At 44.5% G+C, this 25,015-nt stretch overlaps 1 protein-coding gene across 2 annotated transcripts; it reads right to left on the reverse strand.

The window, feature by feature from the left end:
• Positions 1-14,842: 14,842 nt before the first annotated feature.
• On the reverse strand, positions 14,843-22,929 carry Lyzl6 (lysozyme like 6). 2 transcript variants are annotated; one of them, XM_021214038.2, is made up of 5 exons: positions 22,863-22,929; positions 20,760-20,945; positions 18,892-19,050; positions 17,800-17,878; positions 14,843-15,165 (listed from the first exon to the last, which is right to left on the reverse strand). In XM_021214038.2, exons 2-5 carry the CDS (start codon positions 20,899-20,901, stop codon positions 15,096-15,098), a joined length of 450 nt encoding a protein of 149 aa, XP_021069697.1. In that variant the 5' UTR covers positions 20,902-20,945; positions 22,863-22,929; the 3' UTR covers positions 14,843-15,095. The 2 variants fall into 2 exon arrangements, with proteins under 2 accessions (XP_021069697.1, XP_021069696.1); XM_021214037.2 differs by having other exon boundaries at positions 14,848-15,165; positions 22,773-22,929.
• Between the last annotated feature and the right edge of the window lie 2,086 nt (positions 22,930-25,015).

Below are 25,015 nucleotides of genomic sequence, written 5' to 3' on the forward strand. Positions count from 1 at the left end.
CTTTGGATTTGGAGGGTTGTGAGTCCAAGCAGGAGGTTGAGAAGATATAGTGAGCTCCTGATCCAAAGGCTGTAATGACATATTGGGTGGGGTTACTGACTTAGCTTGTCCTTCAACTGGAGCTGCAAGCACCCCCTTTTTAAATTTTAGAGTGTGAGTTGCAACATTTTTACGTAATTTTTTAATCTGAGTTGGCGTCTTCTGCATAGGTTTGGATTTTGTAGATTTGAGAAAAAACAGATCTAGAGGTTCAGCCACCATTCCTACAGGAGGTTCTGCATAATGAAGGGAAACCTTCCCTGGCGTATGGTTTTTAGTCTCCTTTGGATTTGGAGGCTCCTGTGCCAGTCCACGAGGAAGAAAAGGTATGATAAGTTCCTGATCCAAAAGTTGTAATGACATATTGGGTGGGTTTGGAGACTCATCTTGACCCTCAACTGGATCTGGAAGCACAGCCGCCTTATGTTCTGGACTTTGATCTACAATCTCTTTAGATGATTTTGTAATATGAATTGAGGTCTCCTGCACGGGTTTAGATTTTTCAGTTTTGAGGAAAAACAGATCCGGAGGTTCAACTATCATTCCCATGGGAGGTTCTGCATAATGAAGGAAAGTCTTTCCTGGTGTATGTCTTTTAATTTCCTTTAGTTTTTGAGGGTGGTGAGTCCAACTAGGAAGATCTGAAAGTATGGCGAGTTCCTGATCCACAGACTGTAATGACATACTGTTTGGTGTTGGAAATTCAGTTTGTTCCAGTATTGGCATTGGAATTGTCACGTCTTCATCTTCTGGAGCTAGAGCTACAACTTCTTTAACTGGTTCTGTAATTTGAGTTGTGTTCTGAATGCTTTGAGAATGTTCCTCCTCAGTTGTAGGTTGACGATGTACAGTAAGTTCTAGATCCGAAGGCTGATTGGTGATATCAGTTGGATTTAAATGCTGAATGTGAGCATGCCCTGGATATATCCCCAGAGGGTACTTTTGCGGAGGAACCATGGTCTCATCTGGAGTTGTTGTATGGTAAGCCTCTCTAGGAGGCTCTGAACTTATAGTGAGTTCCAGGTCCAAGGGATGAAATGAGACAGTGGGTAAAAGTGGATACTTGGCTTGATCCTGAATAGGTGCTGAAACTGCCACTTCTTGATCTTCTGGGACTAGAGTTACAACCTGTTTAGGTGTTTCTGAAATCTGAGTTATGGTCTCTTGAATACTTTGAAAACGTTCCCCCTCAGCAGTAGGTTGATGACTGGAACCTATGGGAAGTTCCAGATCCAAAGGTTTATCTGTGGCTTCAGCTGGGTTTGGATGCTGAGTGTGCTGCGGAAAATTAACTGTTATAGTCTTCTTTGAAACTGTAGACTGGTAAGCCTCTTTTGTAGGCTCTGAAGGTATGGTGAGTTCTAGATTCAAATGCTGAGATGTCTGATATTCAGTTTGATCCTGACTAGGTGTTGGAACTGTTACATCCTGAAATACAGGGACTGGAACTACAATCTCTTTATGAGGTTCTGTAATCTGAGTTGTGTTCTCCTGCACAGTTTGAGAAAGTTCTCCCTCAGTAGCAGGTTGTGGAGTTATGGTAAGTTCCAGATCCAGAGGTGGAACTATGCCTTCAGTTGGTTTTAGATGCTGAACAGAAACTTCTTCTGGAAGTGTCATATGAGTGTACTTTGGAGGAAAAGCAGTAGTGTTCTTTGGAGTTGTAAAATGTTCAGCTTCTCTAGTAGGCTCTGGAGTTATGGAAAGTTCCCGGTCTAATGGCTGAAATGAGACACTAGATGAGGTTAAATATTCAGCTTGATCTTGACTTGGCGTTTGAACTGTCACCTCCTGATAGACCGGGACTAGAGCTACAACCTCTACAGGTGGTTCTATTATTATCTGAGATGTGCTGTCTTGTAGAGTTTGAGGAAGTTCTCCCTCAGCAGTAGGTTGTGGAGTTAGGATAAGTTCCAGATTTAAAGGTTGAACTGTGGCTTCAGTTGGGTTTGGATGCTGAGCGTGAACTTGTTCTGAATATATCACCAGAGGGTGCTTTGGAGGATGAACTATTATAAGCTGCTGTGGAACTGTAGAATGATAAGGCTCTCCAGTAGCCTCTGGAGTTATGGTGGGTTCCTGTTCTAAGGGTTGAAATGAGACAGTGGGTGAAGGTGGATAGTTAGCTTGATCCTGAGTTGGTATTGGAATTGTCCCCTCATGATGTTCTGGAGCTTGCGCTGTAACTTCTTTAAGTGGTCCTGTCAACTGAGTTGTGGTCTCCTGCAAAGTTTGAGCAAAGTTCTCCTTAGGAGTAGGTTGCAGATTTATGGTAAGTTCCAGATCCAAAGGTTGAACTGTGATTTTAGCCGGGTTTGGATGCTGAGTCTCTACATACTGTGGATGTGAGATTTTCTTTGGTAGTATATGCTTAGCCTCCGGAATAATTCCTGAAGTTACAGTGACTTCCAGGTCCAAAGGCCGAAATGAACCATTAGATGATACTGTATACTCACCTTGATCCTGATCTGGTCTTGGAACTGTCATTTTGTGTCCTGGAATGTCAGTTACCATATTTTTCAGTGGTTTTGGAGAGTGATGAGGAATCTTGTTATGGATTAGAGAAACTTTTCCCATACTAGGAGGTTTTAAGGCCTGAGCTGCAGTGGGCTTTAGCACTGGAAATAGTTTCTGCTGACTTGGAGAAGGCTCCACAGAAAACTCTTCAAGTTGGTTTGGGACCCCTTGACCAACTGGAGAATACTGATCCTCTTCTGGGGAGGTTGGATACTGAGTTAGGATATTCTGTGATGCTGGAGAATAAACTTGGCCATGACCCAGGGGTAGACCTGTTGCCTCATGGTGACCTGGAGGTTGAGCCATCTCTTCAGTGGGTAGCTCTAAACTATGTTCTGGAGTCTCCTGCTGGGCTAGAAAGGGTTCTCCTTCCTCAGAGACCTGTGATATTCCAGTTATGTCTTCCTGCTGGCTCAAAGGTTTATCATACAGAATAGGTTCTAGGGATTGAGATAGAACACCCTGTTGATTTTTCAAGAATTCGACCTCTTCAGGTGCTGCAGCAGCATCATGATAGACAGAAGTTCCCATCTCTATGGGATTTTCTGTTATGGTAATATCCAGATCTGAAGGTTGACCAGTCACATCTGGCAAGCTAGAATGCTCAGTCTGATAGAGATCTGAGGGCAAAGTTGTCACTTCATGATTCTCTGGAAACTGAGCTAGTTGTTCAGTTGCAGAACTTTTAAACTCTTCATCATACTCTGAGGCTTGAACTGGTATTTCCAGCTGGCTTTCAAATTGACTTTCCCCAGGAGTCTCAGAAGCCTGAGCTGGAGGTTCTTCCTCTTTAAGAAAAGGTTCGATATCATTAGAATACTCTATAGCATGCACTGGGGACTCCTGCTGGGCCAGAAAAGAGTCCATCTCCTTTATAGGTCCCAAAGTTATAGTAAGTGTCACATCCACAGGTATAACTGTAACATTTGGCAAGTGATACTGGTAATCTTCATTTTGAGTTGGCTGGATTTCAGGAATTGGTGAAGATTCAACTACAGTCTCAATAGGGGATTCTGGAGCTCCAAATGGAGCCTCTTGCTCGACTAGAGGGAACACTGTAGGCTGAACTGAGGCTTCTGGTTGGTTTTCAGACCCTGACCCTACCACCTCAGGAGACTCAGAAAGTTGAACTGGTTGCTCTAGTTCACTGAGAGAAGATTCATCCTCCAAAGGCTGAAGTGAAGACTCCAGATCAATTCCAGAAGATTCACCTTCCTCAGGAGTCTCAGAAGGTTCACCTGGCTGCTGCTGCTGGCTAAGAAAAAGTTCAGCTCCAACAAGAGGACCTGGAGTCTGAGTTGGAGTCTCCTCTTCATATGAAGATGACTCAACCTCCTTTATAGGCTCAGAAGTAATTTTAAGTTCTGTATCTACAGGCTTACCTGTAATAGTGGGCAAAGTATAATAGAGTTGATGGTGAGCTGGGTCTTCTTTTTGATTTAAAGTTGCATCTTCCTCAGGAGACTGTTGGTAATAATCTGGAGCATCCTGCTGGGGGTTCTCTGGATTTTGAGTTTGTGTCTCCATCTGGTCAAGTTCAACCTGCTCTAAGAGCTCAGGAGCTTCATCTGCATTCTCCTGGGATTGCAGAGGAAGGTTATAAAAATGAGGTTCATTTATAGTCAGATCTTCATAATAATCATCCATAATTGGTTTCTGAAACTGAGGTTTTCCAACAACCACTTTAGCAAGTTTCTTGTGCTGAGCTAGAGCTTTCTTCAACTTCTTGGGGGAAACAATGAACGTTGTTGCTTTTGAACTCTGGCTGTCTAGTGGTGGAACAAGTATTTCATACAACTGATTATTTGCATTCCCAACTAGACTGGCAGTACTTTTGAACTCTGAAGACAGAGTGGGAGCCTGATTTTGATCCCCACTTAGCATTAAAATATTCCCTGGCTGCTTCCCAGTTGGTATCAGCTTGTCAGTCAGGTCCTTATGGGGAATGAGCTCCTCAGATGCTGGGTTCAGCTCCTGAAGAGTACTAGGGTCCTGGAACGGAAGTAAACTGTCAGTCAACTCCTCAAGTGGGGACAACATCTCTGTGGAAACAGAGGACCCCAGGTGATCAACGTCCCCTGTGTCTGTCTTGGATATTCGAGTATGTGCGGCTCTAAGAGGATGGTCAGAAGGGTGCCAAGACCAGAGCTTGGTTGGCACCCAGGGCTCTGAAGTCAACTGGACTGGATTTCCAGTGAACTCTGGAATGGAAACAGCTGGGGCCAGCAGCCACAAAAGTTGCCACGTGAAGAGAAGCCTTCGTGCGCCAAAGTGCAGTGGAGGCATGACATGCAGTAGGGACTGATCCACGGTGCTGTCCCACACTGGTGGGAAACTGAATGAAAGCCCTCGGAACCTTGACAACCAGCTTGCCCTGCCCCGCCCTTTATTTATGACAGTTAACCTTTGTTACAAAACCATTACTGGGCAGGGTCCCGATTAGATTCTGCTTGTTCTCTTGCCTGTAATCTTTTTTCCTGGGCCTTTTAGACTACCTCTCTTTCAACTTGGTTGCAGAAAATTCCAACAGTCAAATTTAAAAGTTATCTTGGAGTATTTGTAGCCTGTTACTTGCTTCTGTAGCATCTTCCTATTGTCCACAGTAGACTAATCAATGAATAAGCACCAAATAATATGTTGTTAGGACTTTAAAAGTAATGTTTAATTACAATAAAGTCATACATTTTTATTATTATTGTATGGTAGATAAGGCACATGCTCCGACATGCATGCAGAAGTCCAAAAATAGTTTATGGAGTTTGTTCTCTCTTTCTACCTTTAAGAGGCTTCTAGGAATGGAACTCTGGTCATGAGGCTTGCATTATGAGGTGGCAGGTACATTTATCTGCTGAGCTACCTGCAGGCCATGAATATAAACTTAATCATACATTACTATCTTCAAGTTTTTACCTCTCGTAGACCTTTTTAACACAGACCTTCTGTAATGTGCTTAACCTTTCTGGGTTTATCCTAAATTTTGATGTACATTTTGGAACACTGATTACTTTAAGACAAAGCTACCATATCCAATCCTTTCTCATCTGAAAGCATTTTTTAACAATTTTTACCCAAATGTATTTTATATCCATGTCCTTTTTTGTGTCTCCTTTCTCAATTGATTACTTTGTTATACTTTCTTTACAAATTTAAAAACATTTTATGTCACACTTCATACTGACATATGGATAAGTAGGATGCTTAAAAGCTGCAACAGTGCTCTGAGCTACACAGCTTCATACCTATGTGCCAAAATTAAGCATAAACTAACCTCCCACAGAGATAGAGGACATGGGCTACTCAGCAAGGATAAAGCTAAAAGACTCAGTGAGATTCTATTGTCATACACAGATGAGAAAACATTATTAAGGAACCTTGTATTCATGTTATCTGAGAAGAGAATAGCTGACTAGTTATTTGTGCCTTTTGGGGGGGGGGCGGGAAACCATAGAATTCACAATCCGTAAGAGCCCCAAGGTCCTTTTTGCTCTGTGTTAGTAATAACCTAGAGGTTATACTATGCCACTGTCTTTTCCTTAATCTAGGAAAATGGAATGACATACTACTTATGGAGAGACTGGCTGCTAGACTTTACTCAGATGCTTCTTGGTTGGGACATAAATATCTTCTGATGTTTGCTGACATCTCAATGTGCACAGAAGTTCACTCCACCCAGATAGAAGGAACTCAGAGTTATTCGCTAGAGTAAGATCTATCCTTTCTGAGTCTATATAGTTTCAATAACATCAGAAAGTTGAAGTTGTTTCACCTTGAAACCTGTTTTTAAAAAAAACATAAATGGTCTCTACAAGTAAACAAAAAAGACATTTACTTTAAATACAAAGTTAAGTTCTATGTCTAAATATACCCATAGCTATAACCTCCTTGTGTTTCAGTTTGCATCATTGCTTTTCTTTTGGACCCTCTTCGAATACCATATTCTCAATAATATATAAATGATTATAACCTCCCACTATTTTCTTATTAAGTATTCCATCACTGACTCTACTTCTTAGACTTGTTTTATTCTGCTTCCCACATCAATATAGGATATTCTGCATGTAACTATCAGTAATTTTTTTCAAAGTCAAAGAGAGCTTCTTCTAAACTCAGAAGTTAAGATACTGAAGTCAGCTGTCTAAAAATAGGTGTCAAGCCGGGCGTCACGCACGCCTTTAATCCCAGCACTTGGGAGGCAGAGGCAGGTGGATTTCTGAGTTCGAGGCCAGCCTGGTCTACAAAGTGAGTTCCAGGACAGCCAGGGCTACACAGAGAAACCCTGTCTCGAAAAACCAAAAAGGAAAAAAAAAAGGTGTCTGACAAGACCCGATGGCTCTTAATATCTGTCAGCAACACGAGGGGAACCTGAGCCATTATCAAACGGAATGATGACTGCCCTAGATCCAACCAAATAAATGAATTTATTTAAATGCTTGTGAGAATAATAATTGTTCTATGTTTCAAAAACAAAAGTACATCCATAATTCTTAGACCATTATCCTAGTAAGGAAAGGCAGTCATAACACACACCTAACTGGCTTTACTTTAGGTACATTCTGACAGGACTCATTGTCATTGCCCCTAATCTATTCCAGAAGTTCCTGGTGCCAGCCTAGGAATCTAAGCCAAAAATATGGCATGATGCTTCCCCACAGGTTTACAATTGGCAGGTGGAAGACATACTTCCTGCAGACTCTTGCCTTTTGTAGATCAAGGCTTGAATCACACTCTGAGCAAAATTGGTTGGTAGAACTGCTGATTGTGAGCCTCGTCCACTCCATCATTAGCATTCATGCTTCTGACTTAGACCCCCTAGCCTTAGAGCCAGTCTAGGAAATCCCAAAAACCCAAAAACCTCAGAATCAACTGGACTACCTTTTCAGCGTTGGTATTTACTCATTGTTTAAGCCATTCCATAAGAAGTCAAAGAACTAGATGTTCACACAAGAGTTTATGAAAATATTTAGATAATGGTTTGCCAAGGTAATTGAAGACTCTGAAAACATTTGGATTTGGGCAACTATTTTAGCATAAAAGCAAGCCCTTAACCAGGAATTAGAGAAACATGATTCCCTTTTTCCTCCAAACCTTCTGGGTAGGTCAACTCTCCTACTGTAAATTTAAAAGTTCTAGCAAGTATATGCTTAATAAAAAACTTGCCACTGAAAAGGGAGTTCAAGAAAGAAATTAATAATAATATATCTCTCCTCTATTCCCCTCTCCACATTGAAAACAAAGCTTCCTCCAGCTCATACACAGACGCTTTGGGGACACCAACAACTCAAGGGCTTCTGTGTTCATGGGACATCAGCACCACTTCTGCATAGAATAAAGACTGTAAAGCTAACTAGGAGTTTGAATTAAAGTCCACTCTGGAATGTATTCATTCATTCATTCATTCATTCATTCATTCTCTCTCTCTCTCTCTCTTTCCCTCCCTCCCTCCCTCCCACTCCATGAGTGTGTGTGTGTGTGTGTGAGTGTGTGCTGTATTGGTGTGCGTGTGTATGTGTGTTACTGACACTAAAATCAAAGGTCTTACAAGTGTTAGGCAAGCTCTTTACTACTGAGTCACATCCCTAAAACCCCTAAAATTTTAATGAAAATATATTTAAAAAAAAAACCACTCCAACAATCCCAGCTAACAGTGATGTGTCCTATAACTTCAAAATCAATTAATATTTGCAAAGGAACTACTAGATGTTAGCATTTTGATTACAAACTTCAGAAGTCATGAAGAAAATGTGGACTATTCAAATGATTAAGGTGGTTAATTCTAGGTGGTGGGCTAATTCATATATATCCACTTACTTTCAACAGTAGTTGTCCTCTTGTGTGTTCTCCACACCAATTCAATCCTTTTGCCTATAGTCTTTGATTATGTTGACATAAAAGTATGGTTAGTCAAAATCTACAAAGTTTTCTTCATGACTCTGTTTGACCAATGAAAACCAAAGTAGTAATTTGACCATTCTTGGCATTGTGAGCCATTTAGGACAAGAGCCTGATGTCAAGCTGCCATATACTTGGTGTTAAAATGAAGTCACAAGAAACTTACAATATCATAATCTGCCAGAGATTCTATTTTGGATATACTTGAAACTTAGTGTTTGTTTTACAGAATGGATGTGAAGATTAAATGGCATAAGAAAAACATTTTTAACTGTATTCAAAGAGAACCCTAAATGCTTCTTCTTTTTTTTTTAAGTCACAGTACCTTCCTGCATCATTTTTGGGACACACAATTTACTAGATTTACTAGTTGCCCTCTATTTGTGGGCAGAGCTAATAACAAGCAAGCCCTGCGGAGAAAAGCATAGACTTGTGAGTGAGCAAAGGCATGTTTCAGTCTTCACATCGAGCAACTCCTACAGCGGAGTATGACCCAGAATGCAGAGGAGATGAACCAGCCACCCACCTCCTCTCCAAATTGCTAATCCATTAAAAGGAAGAAATGCATGCAAATTCTTCCTAACATTAACTCTAAATATTTTACAAATCATTGTGGATTTTTCTTTTCATTCTTTTTTTTTTTTTTTTTATAACAAGGCCTCCTATAACTGGATTCTCTTTGTTGCTCCCAGGACAATATTAAACTTCTGATCCTCCTCTCTCCAACTTGAGTGTTAGGATTGGAGGTGTATATCAATCTGCCCACTTTAGATTTTTTTAAAATGTGATGTTAGAAATAGAAGCCCACTTCATGCTAGGCAAGCACTCACTCTACCAAATGAACTCTTTCCCAGCCTTACAGTACAGTAGTTCTTTCAAAGATATCTACTTCAATTTTTTAAAGTATTGTATAATCATAAGATTTGAACAATACAAAATAAATAAACAATACAAAGTAATAAATAAATCATCAGTAGTCTGTGGATCTATTTATGCACCTTAGTTCTCCGTCACAAGTCTATAAGCAAATATGCACAAGATAGGCCAATATTTTGTTCTTTTCCAGAACCAAGCAGAGTCTATACTATCTACTAGGGGACTGATAATATGTCAACTGAATGAGTGAATGGATGAATAAATGATTTAAAAATGAAAATTTTTTCCTCTATCTGAAGATCCAAAACTGCCTGTTAGAAATGTCCAGTACTGTAAGGTAGACTGGCTGTATGATATGTCACAGTGGGATTCCTCTAGACAAGCAGGAAGTACAGAGTTGTTACCTCAGGTAAGTTTACCATAGTTCTTTCTGGCCGTCACCTTTCTTCATGAAGAGAAAGTGAAATAAAAAATTATTTTAAAGTGCTTTATACCCTTTCTTGATGTTATTTTAAACATTATTTTCTTTTCTATATTTATAAAAGGTGTGCGTACTGGGGAGTGGGGGGACACGGCAGAACTGCCTGTATTCACTGGAGCTAAAAATATAATTATAGTTAAACTGATAACAAGGCAGGAGGGTGAATAATAAGGCAAAGCTCTGCAGTAAGTATGACTTCACTTATTCAATGATGGGCTTAACTTGTAAAATTCTTAAAAACCTATTTATAAAATGGTTTCAGTTTCCCAAAACCAATAAAAACTCACTACTGCTTTGTAATTTCTCCAGTGACATCTATACTATACAAATGCTTCGACCTACTCACAAGTTAGAAACAGATCAGAATAGTTAAAGAATGTCTGACAGATGATCTCTCTAGTCATTAGGAGTGGATGATCTAGAATGGAAGAGAGTGTTGAACAATGTACAGAAGTAGAGATACACTACTAAGTTTCCAGATTCGGTAAAAGCTACATGGGCAAACATAGGCAGCAAGAAACGATGAAGTAGCCAATCATTACAGGTGTCTGAATTGAGGAACGAAGTGAGAAGTCACCCTGAGACAAGTTCTTGGAAATTAAATTGGTTGGCATGTTGACACGGAAGGGAGTTTCTACAACACCTCGATGGAGCCCATTTTCTGGGAAGTGAAGGGAGTTTTGATAAGTCAGTTTAAAAGTGATCAAGACAAACTATCCCCTCTTTGGATTAAAAAAATGACAGGTTTACCACACTTATACATCTTAAATCCAGAGACAAGCAACAGAAGCCAATCTTGTGGTTTCTTGAATTTAAAGGCAACATAAACTGGTACGGAATATTCTACATGAGTATACTTGGGTTTGACCTCACACAAATCACTGCTACAAACCTAAAATAAATAAATAAATAAATAAATAAATAAATAAATAAATAAATAAATAAATAAAATCCTGAAACTACACAGAAGCCTGGAGCCAGAGGCTCAGTGAAAATGCACCTGGAAGTGCGGTGTGAACCAGAGAGCAGCTATATCTCACGGTCCAACACGGAACTTCACTCCAGATCCCTCACTTGTACCCACCTTCACGGGCCACGGGTCACATCTGAAAACGATGCTTCTTGTCGCATGCCTTTTAGGCTCTCCGAGCATCCCTCGCCTAGTAAAACTTGATGGTGTAGAAACCCGGGCGGAAACTTCAGGATTCGGGAAGGTCAACCCGGGAGAACGCTGCGAACAGAGAATGCTGTGGGAGGCCCACGACCTGAGCGTCGATCCCACGCCCTTCTCCACGCTGAGCACTCCTCCCACCGACGCGGGCTTCCTAAGGATGGCTAAGAGCGCTTGGCTGGCTCACTGACCGCTGGTCCTCTAGCCCTGCATCCCAAGTTATTACCTGCAGCCAGAGGGCGCGGAGAAGCGGCCTCGTTCATCCTCTCCTCAGTACAGCCCCTCACTTGCGTGGCCTCGGCCCGAGGGCCCAGAGCTCAAGCTCCTACTCAACGCTTTCGCAGTCCAGGGGCAACGCCTACACCTTACCTTCTCTGCGCCTGCGCCAGCAACGCCCCGCACAGGTGCACAAGCAAGGGGCGTGGACCACTGACGCCCAGAGTCCTCCTGGCTGACTTCAGTTCTCAATCTTCAGCTCCAGCCGCACCACTCCAGCGCTGGAGTTGACGCTAATTCCCCAATCCAAGAGTATTTTTAAGGGTAGACTTGCAGGATCCCATTGGCTTCACCTTCACTTCCCGAAGAGATTAAAATAGTACGTAGTTACACCTTTGAACCGGTGGGAAGTGACTTCTAAAGATGGGTTCCTTGGAGTTAACTTTAAGGGGTTTAAAATATGCTAGATTAAGCAGAACTCAGTCACTAGGGGTCTAGCGGTTGAAATGTTTAAAGGCATGTCCCTGGTCGTCCTGGAGTTTCTGGTGGTGTATGTATGTGGAGTTGGGCCGGGGCAGGATGAGAAGCTCGGAGTAAATTGAGAAGCAAGTTTGGAAAAGGATCAGAATGGATCCAAATAACTGCTGGAGCTAATGATGCCTAAGAAAGGTGCTCGGGGAGATATAATGGGCTACTTGTGGGAGTAATGCCCAGAGAGATGATGAGGCCTAAGGCTCAATAATTCTAGGTTGTCAGAGGCCAATGGGACTCCGCAGAACTTGTGAATTCAATGACAGCCCTCAGATCCTTGCTGGTCCATGATGGCGTTTTCATCTGTCCTCGACAGAATAACAAAAGGACAGTAGCTTTATTTTAATGTTTATAGGTGATTTGCCTGCATGTGTGGCTGTGAACTCCATATGCCTATTGCCCATGGAGGCCAGAAGATGCAGTTGGATCCCCGTGGATCTTACAGGCAGTTACAGGCAGTTGTAAGCTGCCATGTGGGTGCTAGGAATTGAGCCTGGATCCTCTGGAAGAGCAGCCAGTATTCTTAACCACTGGGCCATCTCTCTTACCTTGACAATATAATTTTTTAATAGAATAAAATGAACTGTAATGTATTCTGCTCCCCTGAATGAATGACTTTCATAAAAATTATTTTATAAAAAAATGCTGAGATTATAATATTCCTTTTTTTATGTAGCATTGGTTCATTTGTCCATAGAGAAACTCCTGACACCAATAGCTTTAAGGACATCTTGGACATTTGGGCTCGTTTCTCATGATTTGCTGCTCTCAGGCTCTGCGGGGTAGGGACTCGGTTAAAGTTGAACCAGGTTGGCTTACTGGTGCTTTGAATGCCATCGTGGCAGCACTCTCTTGTTTACTCCAGAAGAGCGCTGCCAAAGAGAGAGTTGGAGATGCTTGCAGAGCGCGTTTGATGGGGTCACCATGTGAAGGGCAGCTATGAACTCAGACCACTCTCCAAGGTTCTTTTTGAGATTCTTTTCCATGGATAGGAAAGGCGGTATCTCATGTGCAACTTGTGACAAAGCCATTGTCCCGTCCATGCACTGCTCCAGGTACTGCTTGCTCAAAACAGACGTTGTCATCTGAGCGTATGATGTCACCATTCGAATCCGATCCATAACCTCTTTCCCAGGAGACTTGAGTTTGGCTGCTAGAAAACCAAACAGCAAGGAGCCTACCCAAGGCTGGGAGTAGAACCAGTCAACTGCGGCACTTGGTGGGTACGTGTTGAGGTGGGTTTCAGACTCTGCATGGCCAGATTTCCCTAGCATAACCATGAGGGTCTGTTGAGCTTGACTTGTTCAGAGCCGCTACAAATTTTCTCAGAAGATCCAATAGCCAATCCAATCAGGAGTGTGCAGCAACTATAGAAGACATCTCAAGAGATGTAATTACAGATTCTTTAATTCCCTCTTGGTGGTGCTCCAAAGTTTCATAGGCAAGCCCATCTTCCCCTTGGACAGGTGAAGAGAGGACCACTCAGGAACTCCAGCAGAACACAGAGCTTCCCACAGTCCTGGGAATAGATAACACATGAAGATCAAACTGCCAGTAGCTGGATGGAATCTCGTCCTGAGATCATGACTGAGCATTGACAGTGTGTTGATGTCAATGTCTCTTTCTGTTGACTCCTGGATGGGTATCCGTGGTATCTCTAGGATAGTCTCTGCAGTTACCACTCAATTTGAAATCCAACGTAAATCCATTTATCAGTTGTTTCTGTGTCCGTAGCTTCTGCTTCATCATGAGAAAGAGGTGTCTGGGTTGGGTCAGGCTTCCTTCTTTGGTTGACATTTCATAGACATCTTAGAATGTTCTAGTTAGAATATTATAATTATAAGAACGTAGTAATAATATAAACTAAGCATTAAGATCAAGTTGGAATTTGTGATGATTAATCCTTGTCACCCAGACTAGATTTAAGATTTCCATGGAAACAGCGCTGGGTTTGTCTGGGAGGATATTTCCAGAAAAGTTTTGACAGAGGGAGGAAGACCTACTTGAATGTAGGGTGGTACTATCCCATGGGCTAGGATTCTGGGCCAATCAAAAAGGAGAAAGTGAGCTGAGCTGAGCGCGAGCATTTATCTCTGCTTCCTAACGACAGATGCCATGTGACCAACTGTCCCACACTCTTGGCTGCCACATCAGCTGTGACGGACCGGACTCTCAAACTGGGAGTCAAAACATAAAAAATAAAAACAAAAACCTTGGTTTCTGCCTTCTGCCTCCCCTCCCCCCCCCCCCCGCGCAGGCATTTTGGCACAGCACCATGACAGGCATCTAATATGGAGCTCTTCTGGTTTAACAAAAACTGGAAACCAGTAAATCATCAGCTCCCTGGTCTGATTGCTGATGCAGTTTAAGCTTTGGGTAGAGGAATAAGTGATCCACGTTAATACTTGTTTAGTTAGACACTACTGATAGTGGCTGTGTGCAGGACATCCCCCAACTGTCCCTTTTCTGCCTTGTCCTTAAGCAAATTACACTCCATATCTACTCCTGCCAAACCAATAAGATCCCATGCAGAAAAGTGTGTGTGTGTGTGTGTGTGTGTGTGCGCGCGCGCGTGTGCGTGTGCGTGTGTGTGTGTGCGTGCGCGCGCGCATGCACGTGCACGTGCATGTGCAAGAGAATGAGTTTTCTCCTCGACCATGTAGGTTCCTAGACTTGAACTAAGGTCATTAGGTTTGGCAGGAAGCACTGTTACCTGCTAAACCATTCTGCTGGTTCTATTATCATTATTATTATTATTATTATTATTAATCTAGATTCTCAGTCTCTCCAAATCATTGGTACCTGTTACCATAGCTTTGTCTCAGTACATTTTCCCCACTTCAGTACCTGACTCTCAGCACTACTGGCTGATTACGTATATCTGATCTTCAATTTACCTTTAAAAACCGTTGTCTGACACTAACTAACCAATGTGTATATATTTTAGTAAATATTTTATTGCCCACTGCAATATTTGTGGATGTCTCTCCTTCACCACCTTAATCATGAATGCCCAAGAGCACCATACATTTGTCTTCCTTTTTCTTGGGTCTAGAACACTCTGAAAGTGGTAGGTACACAGATGTACTGAACTAATAACTAAACAAATACATGTATGTTTAATAAATTTTGAAAAATATAATTATATTTATTTGACATCTTCTTGGTTTGCAAATGATAGGAACAGAGGAACTGGGCCTGGCTGAACACAAGCAGGGAGCCGAGGTAAGATGTTTCCCCCGGGACTCTGGTCAGTTTTACTTGCAAGCGGGAAGAGAAAAAAGTAACAGGCGAAGGCAAGACGACGAAATAGTGAAGAATGTCCAAGGAGTACAGGGGTCCTGGAGTGACTCCCCAGTAGATCTGCACCCTGGCTCATCGCAGATGGCATCCCGTCATCCAGTAAGAGAGTGGCCGTCCTAAACAGTGCAACTTCCATTCTACCCTGGGGAGTGAAAAATATAAGGTTTTTGCTCTCTGTGTAAGTGCTGTTTCTCCACACACTAGTGTGGGAACTAAAGGGGTCGGGGGAAGGAGGGGAAGGGAGGATAGCCCACGTCTGGACAGAGTTCCTCCTATGCTCTGGGCAGGTAGACTTGGGAGGGCTGCCAGACGCTTTCCACTCGGCCTTCGCTCGGCCCCGGGTGGGCATCTAAGCCACTGATCCCACTCGACGGGGGGGGGGGTGGACAAGGGGCAGCCCCCCAACATGGGGCCCAGATGACACCCTGTAGCCCCGGGGTTATGGGGAGAGAGGGCTGAGGGAGAGAGGTTCCCACACAGGCAAGAGTAAGCACAGATTAACAGAGACAGTCTGTGGTTTCAGAGCTTTATTGTAGAAAGGCAGGGGGAAAGGAGAGAAGGTAGAAAGAGAGAGAGAGGGAGACCGGCCATGGCCAAGAGGAGAGAAGGGGGAAAGGGAGAGAGAGAAGAAAGGCTAGAGAGTAAGAGGGAGAGAGTAAGAGGTTAGAGAGAAAGAGAAAGGAGAGGAGAGGAGAGGAGAGGAGAGGAGAGGAGAGGAGTAAGAGCAAGAGAGCGAGGAGGGGAGGAGGGGCCAAACAGCCCTTCTTAAGGTATGCCGTTATCTTTACTGTTGCTAGGTAACTGGGGAGGAGTTTAGCCTGAAGGTCAGAAGCTTGGGACATTGCCTACTCGACTACTAACCATGCTTCTCTTGTGGGGGCTGAGGGAGTGGTAACTTCGACAGGGGCCAGAGTTCCAGGAGACATGAGAGGACTCCTTCCGTCCCATGTAGGTGAATTATCACCACCGGGTCCCGGGGTTCCACACCTCAGCTCAACTGGAGACTAGGTCGTCTGCGTATAGCCCAATGCCCAACACACTAGCCCAGTTCTTTGGAGTCCGCCCTGAAAAGCAGTTTCTAGAATCCCCTTCATTCCTAGCAGGGCCAACCCTTCTGATTCTCTAAGGTTCCCCATCCCTGGGGCTTAACCTTTCCCCTCGTTTAGTAACTATCCACATTTTCAAATCCTGATTTCCCTTCAGAGGTGGGTGGCACTAGTCTATAAGATTTAGAGTTAGTTCAAACCCAAGATGCAGTCTTCGAACCTGCCCTTCAGAAAGAAGCAGCCCTCATAATCATTAATGGTCTTTCCTGGAGCTTGTATTGAACATGCAAGGCTCATAACCCTATAACTCTAACACGTTCCTGTAGATGGAGCCATTTGTATTAGTTACATGTCCAGTCTGAAGCACAGAAAAGTGGTCCCCTATGCATCCAGCCTTGAGGAGCTAAAAATTTGGGGGTATCTGTCCCACTAAGGAGCCCCCTTTAATGGGAAACATTGTTTATTATGAGAGGCCCCTGCAGGAGAGACGTTTGTGTTAAGTCCTCTCCTGCTTTCAGCCAATTGCAACAGGGAGAAAACCACTGGTTCACACTGGACCAATTAGAGTCTCTATCTCTGGAATTTTGTCCAACTGGTCCACTTAGGGCTTTAAGTTGCAGACTAGGGAGGCTGTAGTCTGTCTTGTGTGCTGGGGAGCAAAGGATTCTGGTCTACAGAGAGCAGTGGCTTGCATGTGCGTGAAAGCAGAACTGGCCACGGGAAGCCTCTACCTTTTTCCTAGTTTCCCCTGTGGTTCCTGCCCTCTCCCAAGGCCCAGTTGTTGCATCCCTTGAGAGGGGGGCTCAGTAAATAAATGAAATAAAATAAATAATGAAATAAATTTCTCATGAAATAAGTTTCTAGGCCGGGGATGACCTAAGTTGGAATTCCCCCAAAGCCACATAAATGCTAGGTAGGCTTCCCTGCCTTCACACACATGTATGCAGAAGTGCACACGCACGCGTGCACACACACACACACACACACACACATACACTAAAAATAAATAACCAAAAGCATCTAAATGCTTGAATAAATAAGGTTCCCTCTGCCAGCTCACGTTGCTTTCTCTTATTACAATCAGAAGTTATCAATACAATATTAGAGAAGGAACCAACATGGATATCAGGACAAAGACCACTGAGACCACTACCCCCATCTTTTTCCTTATATTTTAAATAATTTTTTTGAGATTTTTAATGTTTATTTTGTATGTAAGAGTGTTTGCTAGGTGGAGATATGAGCACCATGTGTGTGCAGAGCACCGTGTGTGTGCAGGGCACCGTGTGTGTGCAGGGCACCGTGTGTGTGCAGGGCACCGTGTGTGTGCAGGACACCGTGTGTGTGCAGGGCACCGTGTGTGTGCAGGGCACCGTGTGTGCAGGGCACCGTGTGTGTGCAGGGCACCGTGTGTGTGCAGGGAACCGTGTGTGTGTGCGCAGGACCAGTGGAGGCCAGAAGAGAATGCTGATTCCCCTAGGACTGGAGTTGTTGGTGACTGTGATCTGACCTGTGCTGCTATGAATTGAACCAGGGTCCTCTGGAAAATCAGCCAGTGGTATTAACCACTCAGTCATCTCTCCAATCCCACATTTTTTCTAAAGCTCTGTAAGGGATTGCCCACAACTCTTTGGCTGCTGCCCCTTGCTCTGCCCACTAACTTCATCCCATGAGTTCTCCCAGTAGTCCTCCTACCAGTCCTCCCCCCAGTTCTTCCACATTCTCCTCACCAGTTCTTCATCCCTCCGGATCCAGACATAATCTTTTTTGCACAGTGAATGGATGAAATGAGGTTGGGACTCAGTAGTTCTGAAAAGGAGCAAGAGGTTACCTGTGATGGGTACAAGGGCTAATCCCAAGGACCAGACAAGCACTGTCTTGTTGACCTAAGGTTTGAACACTTCCAGGTTAGGCAAGGCCTCCATCCTAGGGACCACTTAGATACCCCTACAGTGCCTGGCAGAGATGGGAAGTGGGGCCAGGAGGAGGCTGGACTCTGGTCCCTGTTCTTTCCCTAGCCAGGGTAGGTAATGGCTCACCCAATGTTTGCAGGATTTCTGGCATGAGGGATGCCAAAACAGACAACACAGAGACCAAAAAAGGTCCTGCTTAATGGGGAGAGGAGGCTTCTATAGGTGAGAAACCCAGGGATATCAGGGTACGAAGGAAGCACCCACTCTGTCAAGCCTCTGGGATTGGCTTTGAGACAGGGACTTCGTACCCAGCTTTTGATCTGCCATGAGCCTGGTTACTTTAAGCCACAAGTCACAGTCATTTCTAGACTAACTGCCTCCCTCTCCCTCCTCTCTTCTTCCCTCCCCCCTCCTCCTCCCTTCTTCCCTTTCTCCTTCCCTTCCTCAGACAGTATCTCATTGTATGTCCTCAGGCCAGCCTTGAGTTTCTGGATTCTGACACTCCTCCCAGTCCAGTCTGCTGAGTGGATGGTACTAGATGACATCATACCTTGGTTCTCCTCTGAGCCTGAGTTTGCTCATCTGAAAGTGGGGCTCATAAAGAGTTTCTACTGTGTGGAAGGGTGGATAAAAATGCCTGTGCATATCTCTGCTCACTATCTAGCCCGTTGTCAGTGTGGCAGCAAGGCCATGCCTGGCCGTGAAGAGTCTTTCTGGGCCCAAGGGACCCTCAGACCTCTTGCAAGGATGGAACAACTGTGGGGTTATTCATTTGCTCAGTCAAGGGATTCCTTGTACATTAAACCATCCCTGGAAGGACATGCTCAGGCAGTGCCTGGGAAGAAAGGTCCTGTACGTAGAGCCTAGTCCCCTCTCTCACCCCTCCCACCCTAGGGCTCCCAGCCAGACCTTGGCAGTCGACATGGCAGAAGTTCTCCGAATGACTCTGGTAGTCGTTGCACCAGTACCGACTGTTGATCTGGAAGATGCCATAGTCGAAGCTACCATCGACGTTCTCGTTCACCTTTGATATGTTGAAGTTGCTTTCCACAAAAGCCAAGCACAGCCCTTAGAAAAGAGAGAAGAGGGACGTTCTTTAGGATCTAGACTGAGTGGGTAGGGAGTTGACATAAAAGGGGGTGGGACTAAGGCATCAGGAGAGAGAACAAGGCCCAAGAGCCTAGCCATGCCTGAAGAGCTAGAAGCAGCCATAGGCTTATCCATCCCGTCCTTTGGTCAATTTTCCCCTCCACTTGTATAGCCATCCCCCCCCCCAATCTTTCCACCTACTTATGTTTTATGCACTTGCTGAGTACCTGCTGTTTGCCAGGATCTATGCACAGCCAAATAGGCTCATACTGACTTCAAGGGGCCTAGTACAGATTGAACAAAAGTACAGAAGTATGGGCTTAACACAGAGAGAGGGGATGGAGCGAAGAAGGAGAGAGAGAGAGAGCGAGCAGGATAAGTGGAGAGCATATCAAAAGGCATATATGTACAGATTTTAGATGGTGCAGAGAGGTCCCCCCCACACAGCCTTTGCATTGGCTGTTCCTTTGGCCTGGAATGCTTTTCTTCTAGTCATGTGGTTCTTTCATTCAGCACGGCCCAGTGCCACTTCCTCGGAGTCTTCCCCTGACTTCCGTTTCCACGGTGTTACCCATGTACATGCAGTTATTTTTCACGTTTTAAAAAAAATTGTGTGTGAGAGAGAGAGAAAGAGGAAGACAGGAGAAAGGAGAGAGACAGAGGGAGGGAGGGAGGGAGGGAGGGAGAGAAAGAGAGGGAGGGGGAGAAAGAGAGGGAGAGGGAGAGAGAAAGACAGACAGACAAACAGACAGAGACAGAGAGACATGGAGAGAGACAGAGAGAGAGAAAGGGAGAGAGACAGACAGACAGAGAGACATAGAGACAGAGACAGACAGAGAGAGAACATGTTGAAGTCAGTTTTCTCCTTCAGGACCTCTCCCATTTCTGCGGCTGCGAGGTATATTCCACACTAGCTGGCCTGGGAGCTTCAGGCTGGTTTCTCTCTCTCTGCCACCCATTTCTCCATGAGTGCTGGGATTATAGATGCATAAGAAATCATTTCTTAACTATGTATATGCATGTCTGTGTGTATGTGCATGTGACCACTGGGTGCCTGTGGAGGCCAGAGGTGTCAGGTCCCATGGAGATGGAGTCCCAGATAGGCTGCTTGATATAGGACCCAAGCTCAGGTCTTCTGGACGAGCAATGCTCACAACTGCTGAGCATTTCTCCGCCTCCCACTTAAAAAAAAAAAAGTCATTTTTTTTAAGGATCAAACTCAAGTTGTCATGCTTACAGTGTGACAGGTGCCTTCACCCACTGAGCCATCCACTGACCCCCTTAAGCTTCTTTGTTTGTTTGTTTGTTTGAGACAAGAACTTGCTATAGAGCCCTGGTTGGCCTCAGAGCAATCCTCTTGCCTTTGACTCTGGGAACTGCATGTCTGCACCACATTCTTCATGCACATGCTGCCACCAACCAACACTGGGTACCCGTGTGAGTGCTTGCTGCTGTGCTAGAATGTAAGCTCTGTTGGGAAAGAATTTGATTCACCCTCAAAGCAGTAGTGCATAGTAAGAGCTCAGTTACTAGCTGCTGGTTGAGATGTGACATGGTGGGAAAGGCTTCTTGTTGCAGGGAGATGGTTCTCTGAACTCAACTTGCAAAGACAAATGGCAAAGCAAGGAAGGCAGGTCAGAGATCCAGAGAAGGGATGAGGGGGAAGGAGCCGAGGAGATGACACTCACAGTCAGGCAGGGAGTAGCCCTCAAACCCATCCAAGTCCTCTTCATACAGAATCTTGGCCAAAGTACAGCGATGGATGATGTTGCCATCATTCACTACCAGAAGGCTGCTCGCCACACAGATAAACAGCGCCTTCAACATCATCCAAGGAGACAGGGTACCAGGTAGTCTCTGAGAGCCTGGGGGATCTGAGAGAGAAACCAAATTACCCCTCTCACTCAATGCTCAATGCTCCCACTCCTCAACCTCGATGTACACCCCAAGCCTGTCCAGTATGTAGCTAGCTTTCAGCAATCCTCCTGCCTCTACTACCAGAGCCTTGGTATCACAGGTAAGGGCCTGTTCTTTTATATGCATATCACATGTTTTTGTCTCAGAAAATTTAAACACAAAAGGAGAGAGAGAGAGAGAGAGAGAGAGAGAGAGAGAGAGAGAGAGAGAGAGAGAGAGAGAGAGAGAGAGAGAGAGAGAGAGAGAGAGAGAAATCTCCTGATCCTCCATATACCCATTGCTCAGAGTCAAGAGTTCAAAATCAAGACCACTCTGGCTTCAGTGTCTGGTCCTCCTCTAATGGGTATTTAGGCACAAGCAGCATTTGGGTACCAGGATGGAGAGTGAGGTTGGCAAAAGTTAGAGCAGATTTTGCTTCACCAGCATTTGTGGTATGTATTGAGCATGTGCCTTCAAAGGAAGAACAGGGACACTGGATGCCAACATGCCCCCAACCCATACTCCCAGCTACATGACACATAACCTTCACCACTGCAGCCTCTGCCTCATGCCAGTCCTGCTGGGCTGCTTCTAGGTTTTACCATTTCGTTGCTGTATAAGTGCATATCAGAAAACAAGCACATATGATCATATTATATGAATAATCTTCACTTTAATGTTGAGTGTGCGTGTGCGTGTGTGTGCATGTGTGTGTGTGTGTGTGTGTGTGTGTGTGTGTGTGTGTGTGCCTGTGTGTATTTGAAGATCATGGACTCTGAATTCCCACCCACTGCCAGCTATCAAAGGCTGGGCTGCTGTATGACTTTGAACAACATACATACTTCTCTGGTCCCCATGTGTGAAATGAAGATTTATTTACTAATACCTGCCCAACCAGAACGGTGTAATGAGTAAGATAAATAATAAACAAAAAGATAATGGTTTCAGAATGGAACCAGGACTCCTATAAATGTGGCAGATTCCCAGGCTACAGTAGGAGCACACCCTGGCCATAGTGATTGGTTTGAATAATGACTACTATTGGTGCTGGTCTGAGTTGGTGGAAGCTGGAAAAATATCAGGGCTTGTATACATGGTCTTGGTCATCCCCGTATTGCTTAGCAAAACCCAGTGTTTTGACTTTGCAATTAAAATTAACACCGTCAGTGAGGGATGAAGGGACACTCTGCGCATCTGGATGGGAAACCTCAAGATACACAAGCTCTAATGAGGTGTTCTGGCCGCAGATGGGAAGCCTGGGTCCAATCATAAAGAAATGAGCCTAAGCAGAAGAATGCATCTATAAAATAACTGGATTCTGTCCCTCAAAATGCTCATTCTGTGAGCTCACACATGGGCTGGTTCTGCCCGAGGATGTGTGTCCTTCTCTTTAGGTGTATGATGCTGAGGGCAAAGTCCAGGATTCCTCCCCTCCCCTTCATCATATGTAGGGGTGAGGCGGCCCCTCTGCTGGCTTTGCTTGCCTTCTGGTCTCTTGATTTGTCTTTGTCACACAGCATACACTTAAGACATTCTCTGGATGCTCTCACAAGCCCTCTCTGGTGTTGCAAATAGAACAGATGAAGTCCTGTTAAATTAGACTTTCAGATAAATAGCAAATAGCTGTTTAATTCACAGATATGTTGTGCAGCCCTCCCCATTCTGATTCAGAATGTCCCTCAGAGATAGGCTTCTCTGAGCCTTGGGATGCAGAAATGTCTGGCTTGCCCCATGGAGCCCCTCAGGGATTCCCTTTGGGATGATAGTAGTCCCGGCATGTGGCCCTATCCAGCTTCAAAGCATACCTCTCTGGCCCTAGCTCTCAGCCAGCCCAGGCCCTTCTGGGAGGATCTACAGGACAAGATGGTTTGTGACAGGAGCCTCCTCGTCCTTACCAAGCACTCTTTGGACCCATCTGGCTAATGGTTCTCCTTCATCTCAAGAAGGCATGTGTTCTCGTCCACCTCAGCCTTCTGGAACTCTGGTTCTGTGACGTCATCACTCTCCAGGAAATATGCCGGTTTGAACTGTGCAAACTGTTTAGGTAGAAATGGTAGATGGATCTGAAGGGCAAGATGTAAGGCGGACCAGTGGGGAGAACCCTGCTACCTCCCTTCCTTTCTGGGAACAGGACAACCTTAGTTTCTAAAGAGGACCTACCCATCCTGACCCTTGGGCTGCAGGGTTTGTGCTTACATTCTGATTGGAACTCTGCGGGACTTTGCTCAGAACCTATACCCTGCATTATCACTTCTGTGGGTCCAGCCCCTGTGTAGCTCCAACCTTTTGTAGAAAGTCTGCAGAGTCCAGAATCCAGTCCAGAAACAACCCTCAAGGACCTGCACACACCCTTTCTTTTCCACTCTCTGGGGCTCAGCAAGTAGCCCTTCTTACATAAACAAGTTTGAGTTGTGTTTCTGTTACATGCTCACAAAGAAGACCTACCTACCTATTATAGCATGACAATACTTTAGAATGGTGCCGGAAAATATTCAGAAATTACTATCATTGAACAAGATACATTTCGAGGAAAGGCAATTATGGGTCAAGCATGGGAGAGAAACACAGTGTAATTTAGAAGTCTAGAGACAAAGCTCAACTGCCTGAAGCTGGTACTTGCTGTGCTAGCCAGCAGCCACTAGAGGGCAGAAGCAGCCCACGTCCAAGAAGACGTGGATTCTTTGGTTTTGCCTTCCTTTAGATGCCCTAGCCTCCCAGAGTTAGCAGGCACCATTCTCTTTTCCTTGGTACAGCTTGAATTTCAGCTTGGGTTTCTTTGGTTCAGAATATGCCTTGTTTGTCCATCAGCAGTAGGAGAGCTCCCTGTGTTCCCAGACCTTTTTTTTTTTTTTTTTTTTTTTAAGGGGCAGACACCGGGGTCTGATTTGTGGAGCTGGTGATGGCCTCAGAGAGTTGTGATTCTCAGAGTAGCTTTAGAAACTCCTGTTCACTTTACCTGGAGCTCTATGATTAGGAAGCAGGGCAACTTAGTGGACCAGATGCTGCAGCATCGCCGACTTAACTAGTCTGCTTAGCATATGGCAAACAGTGGGGCACAAGGATGAATGACTCAAAGAGATGGGAAAGAGACAGGGAAGTGCCCATGGATGCCACAGACAAGCCTCCCTCTGAGAATAAATGTTGATCCTGAATGAGCCCCACCAGTGGGATACAGCACTCAACACTGCAGGCAGGGAATCCATTTGTCTTCTCAGAGCTAAGAATCAGCTGCAGAGAGGTTAAACCATCCCAAAGTCTTAGAGCTGGGAGGCAGTAGCCTAAAGCTGAACCTGGGTCTGACGTTACCAGCAGGCTTAGCTCCCTCTCAGGAGCAAATTGTCTTTTTTTGGGGGGGGGGGGCAAGAACTCTGTAGCCAAGGCTAGCCCCAAACTCATGGTCCGCTTCCTGCCTTAGTCTCTCAAGTCCTGGTGGGCTTATTGTTGAAGGCTAATGTCCAGCTCTGCAGTTTGTTATTTGAAATAGCCACATTTCATGTTGCGAATCTGTGATGTAGTTTAACACATTTCCAATTGGGTTTTTTTTTTTCATTTTCTGTTCATTGAGAGTTGAGTCTAGATGCCTAATCAGATGAAGGTTTAAACTTTTGACAAGTCTAGTTGTCTTCCCGAAGGCATTGTCCTGGTTTTATTTCTGTTATTGTGATTAAAATATCCTGACAGCAAACAATCTAGGAGAGAAAGGGTTTGTTTTAGCTTGCAATTCCAAGTTACAGTTCATTACAACTAGGAAGTCATCGTGGAAAGAGCTTGGGACAACTGGTCACGTTACATCCCCAGTGAACAGTGGAGAGAAATGAATGTCTGCATTGCTTGCTTGCCTTCTTGTGCTCAGATTGGTTTCTCCACCTTAAACAAGGCAAGATCCCTTGCCTAGGGAATGGTTCTGCCAATACTGGGTAGGTTCTTCCCATATCAGTTAACTTGGCTCAGACAACTCGGGACACACATGTCCACAGAGCAGTCCAAAGTAGACAATCTCTCTCTCTCTCTCTCTCTCTCTCTCTCTCTCTCTCTCTCTCTCTCTCTC

The sequence above is a fragment of the Mus pahari genome, chromosome 14, assembly GCF_900095145.1.
Source record: "Mus pahari chromosome 14, PAHARI_EIJ_v1.1, whole genome shotgun sequence".
Classification (NCBI taxonomy): Eukaryota; Metazoa; Chordata; class Mammalia; order Rodentia; family Muridae; genus Mus; species Mus pahari.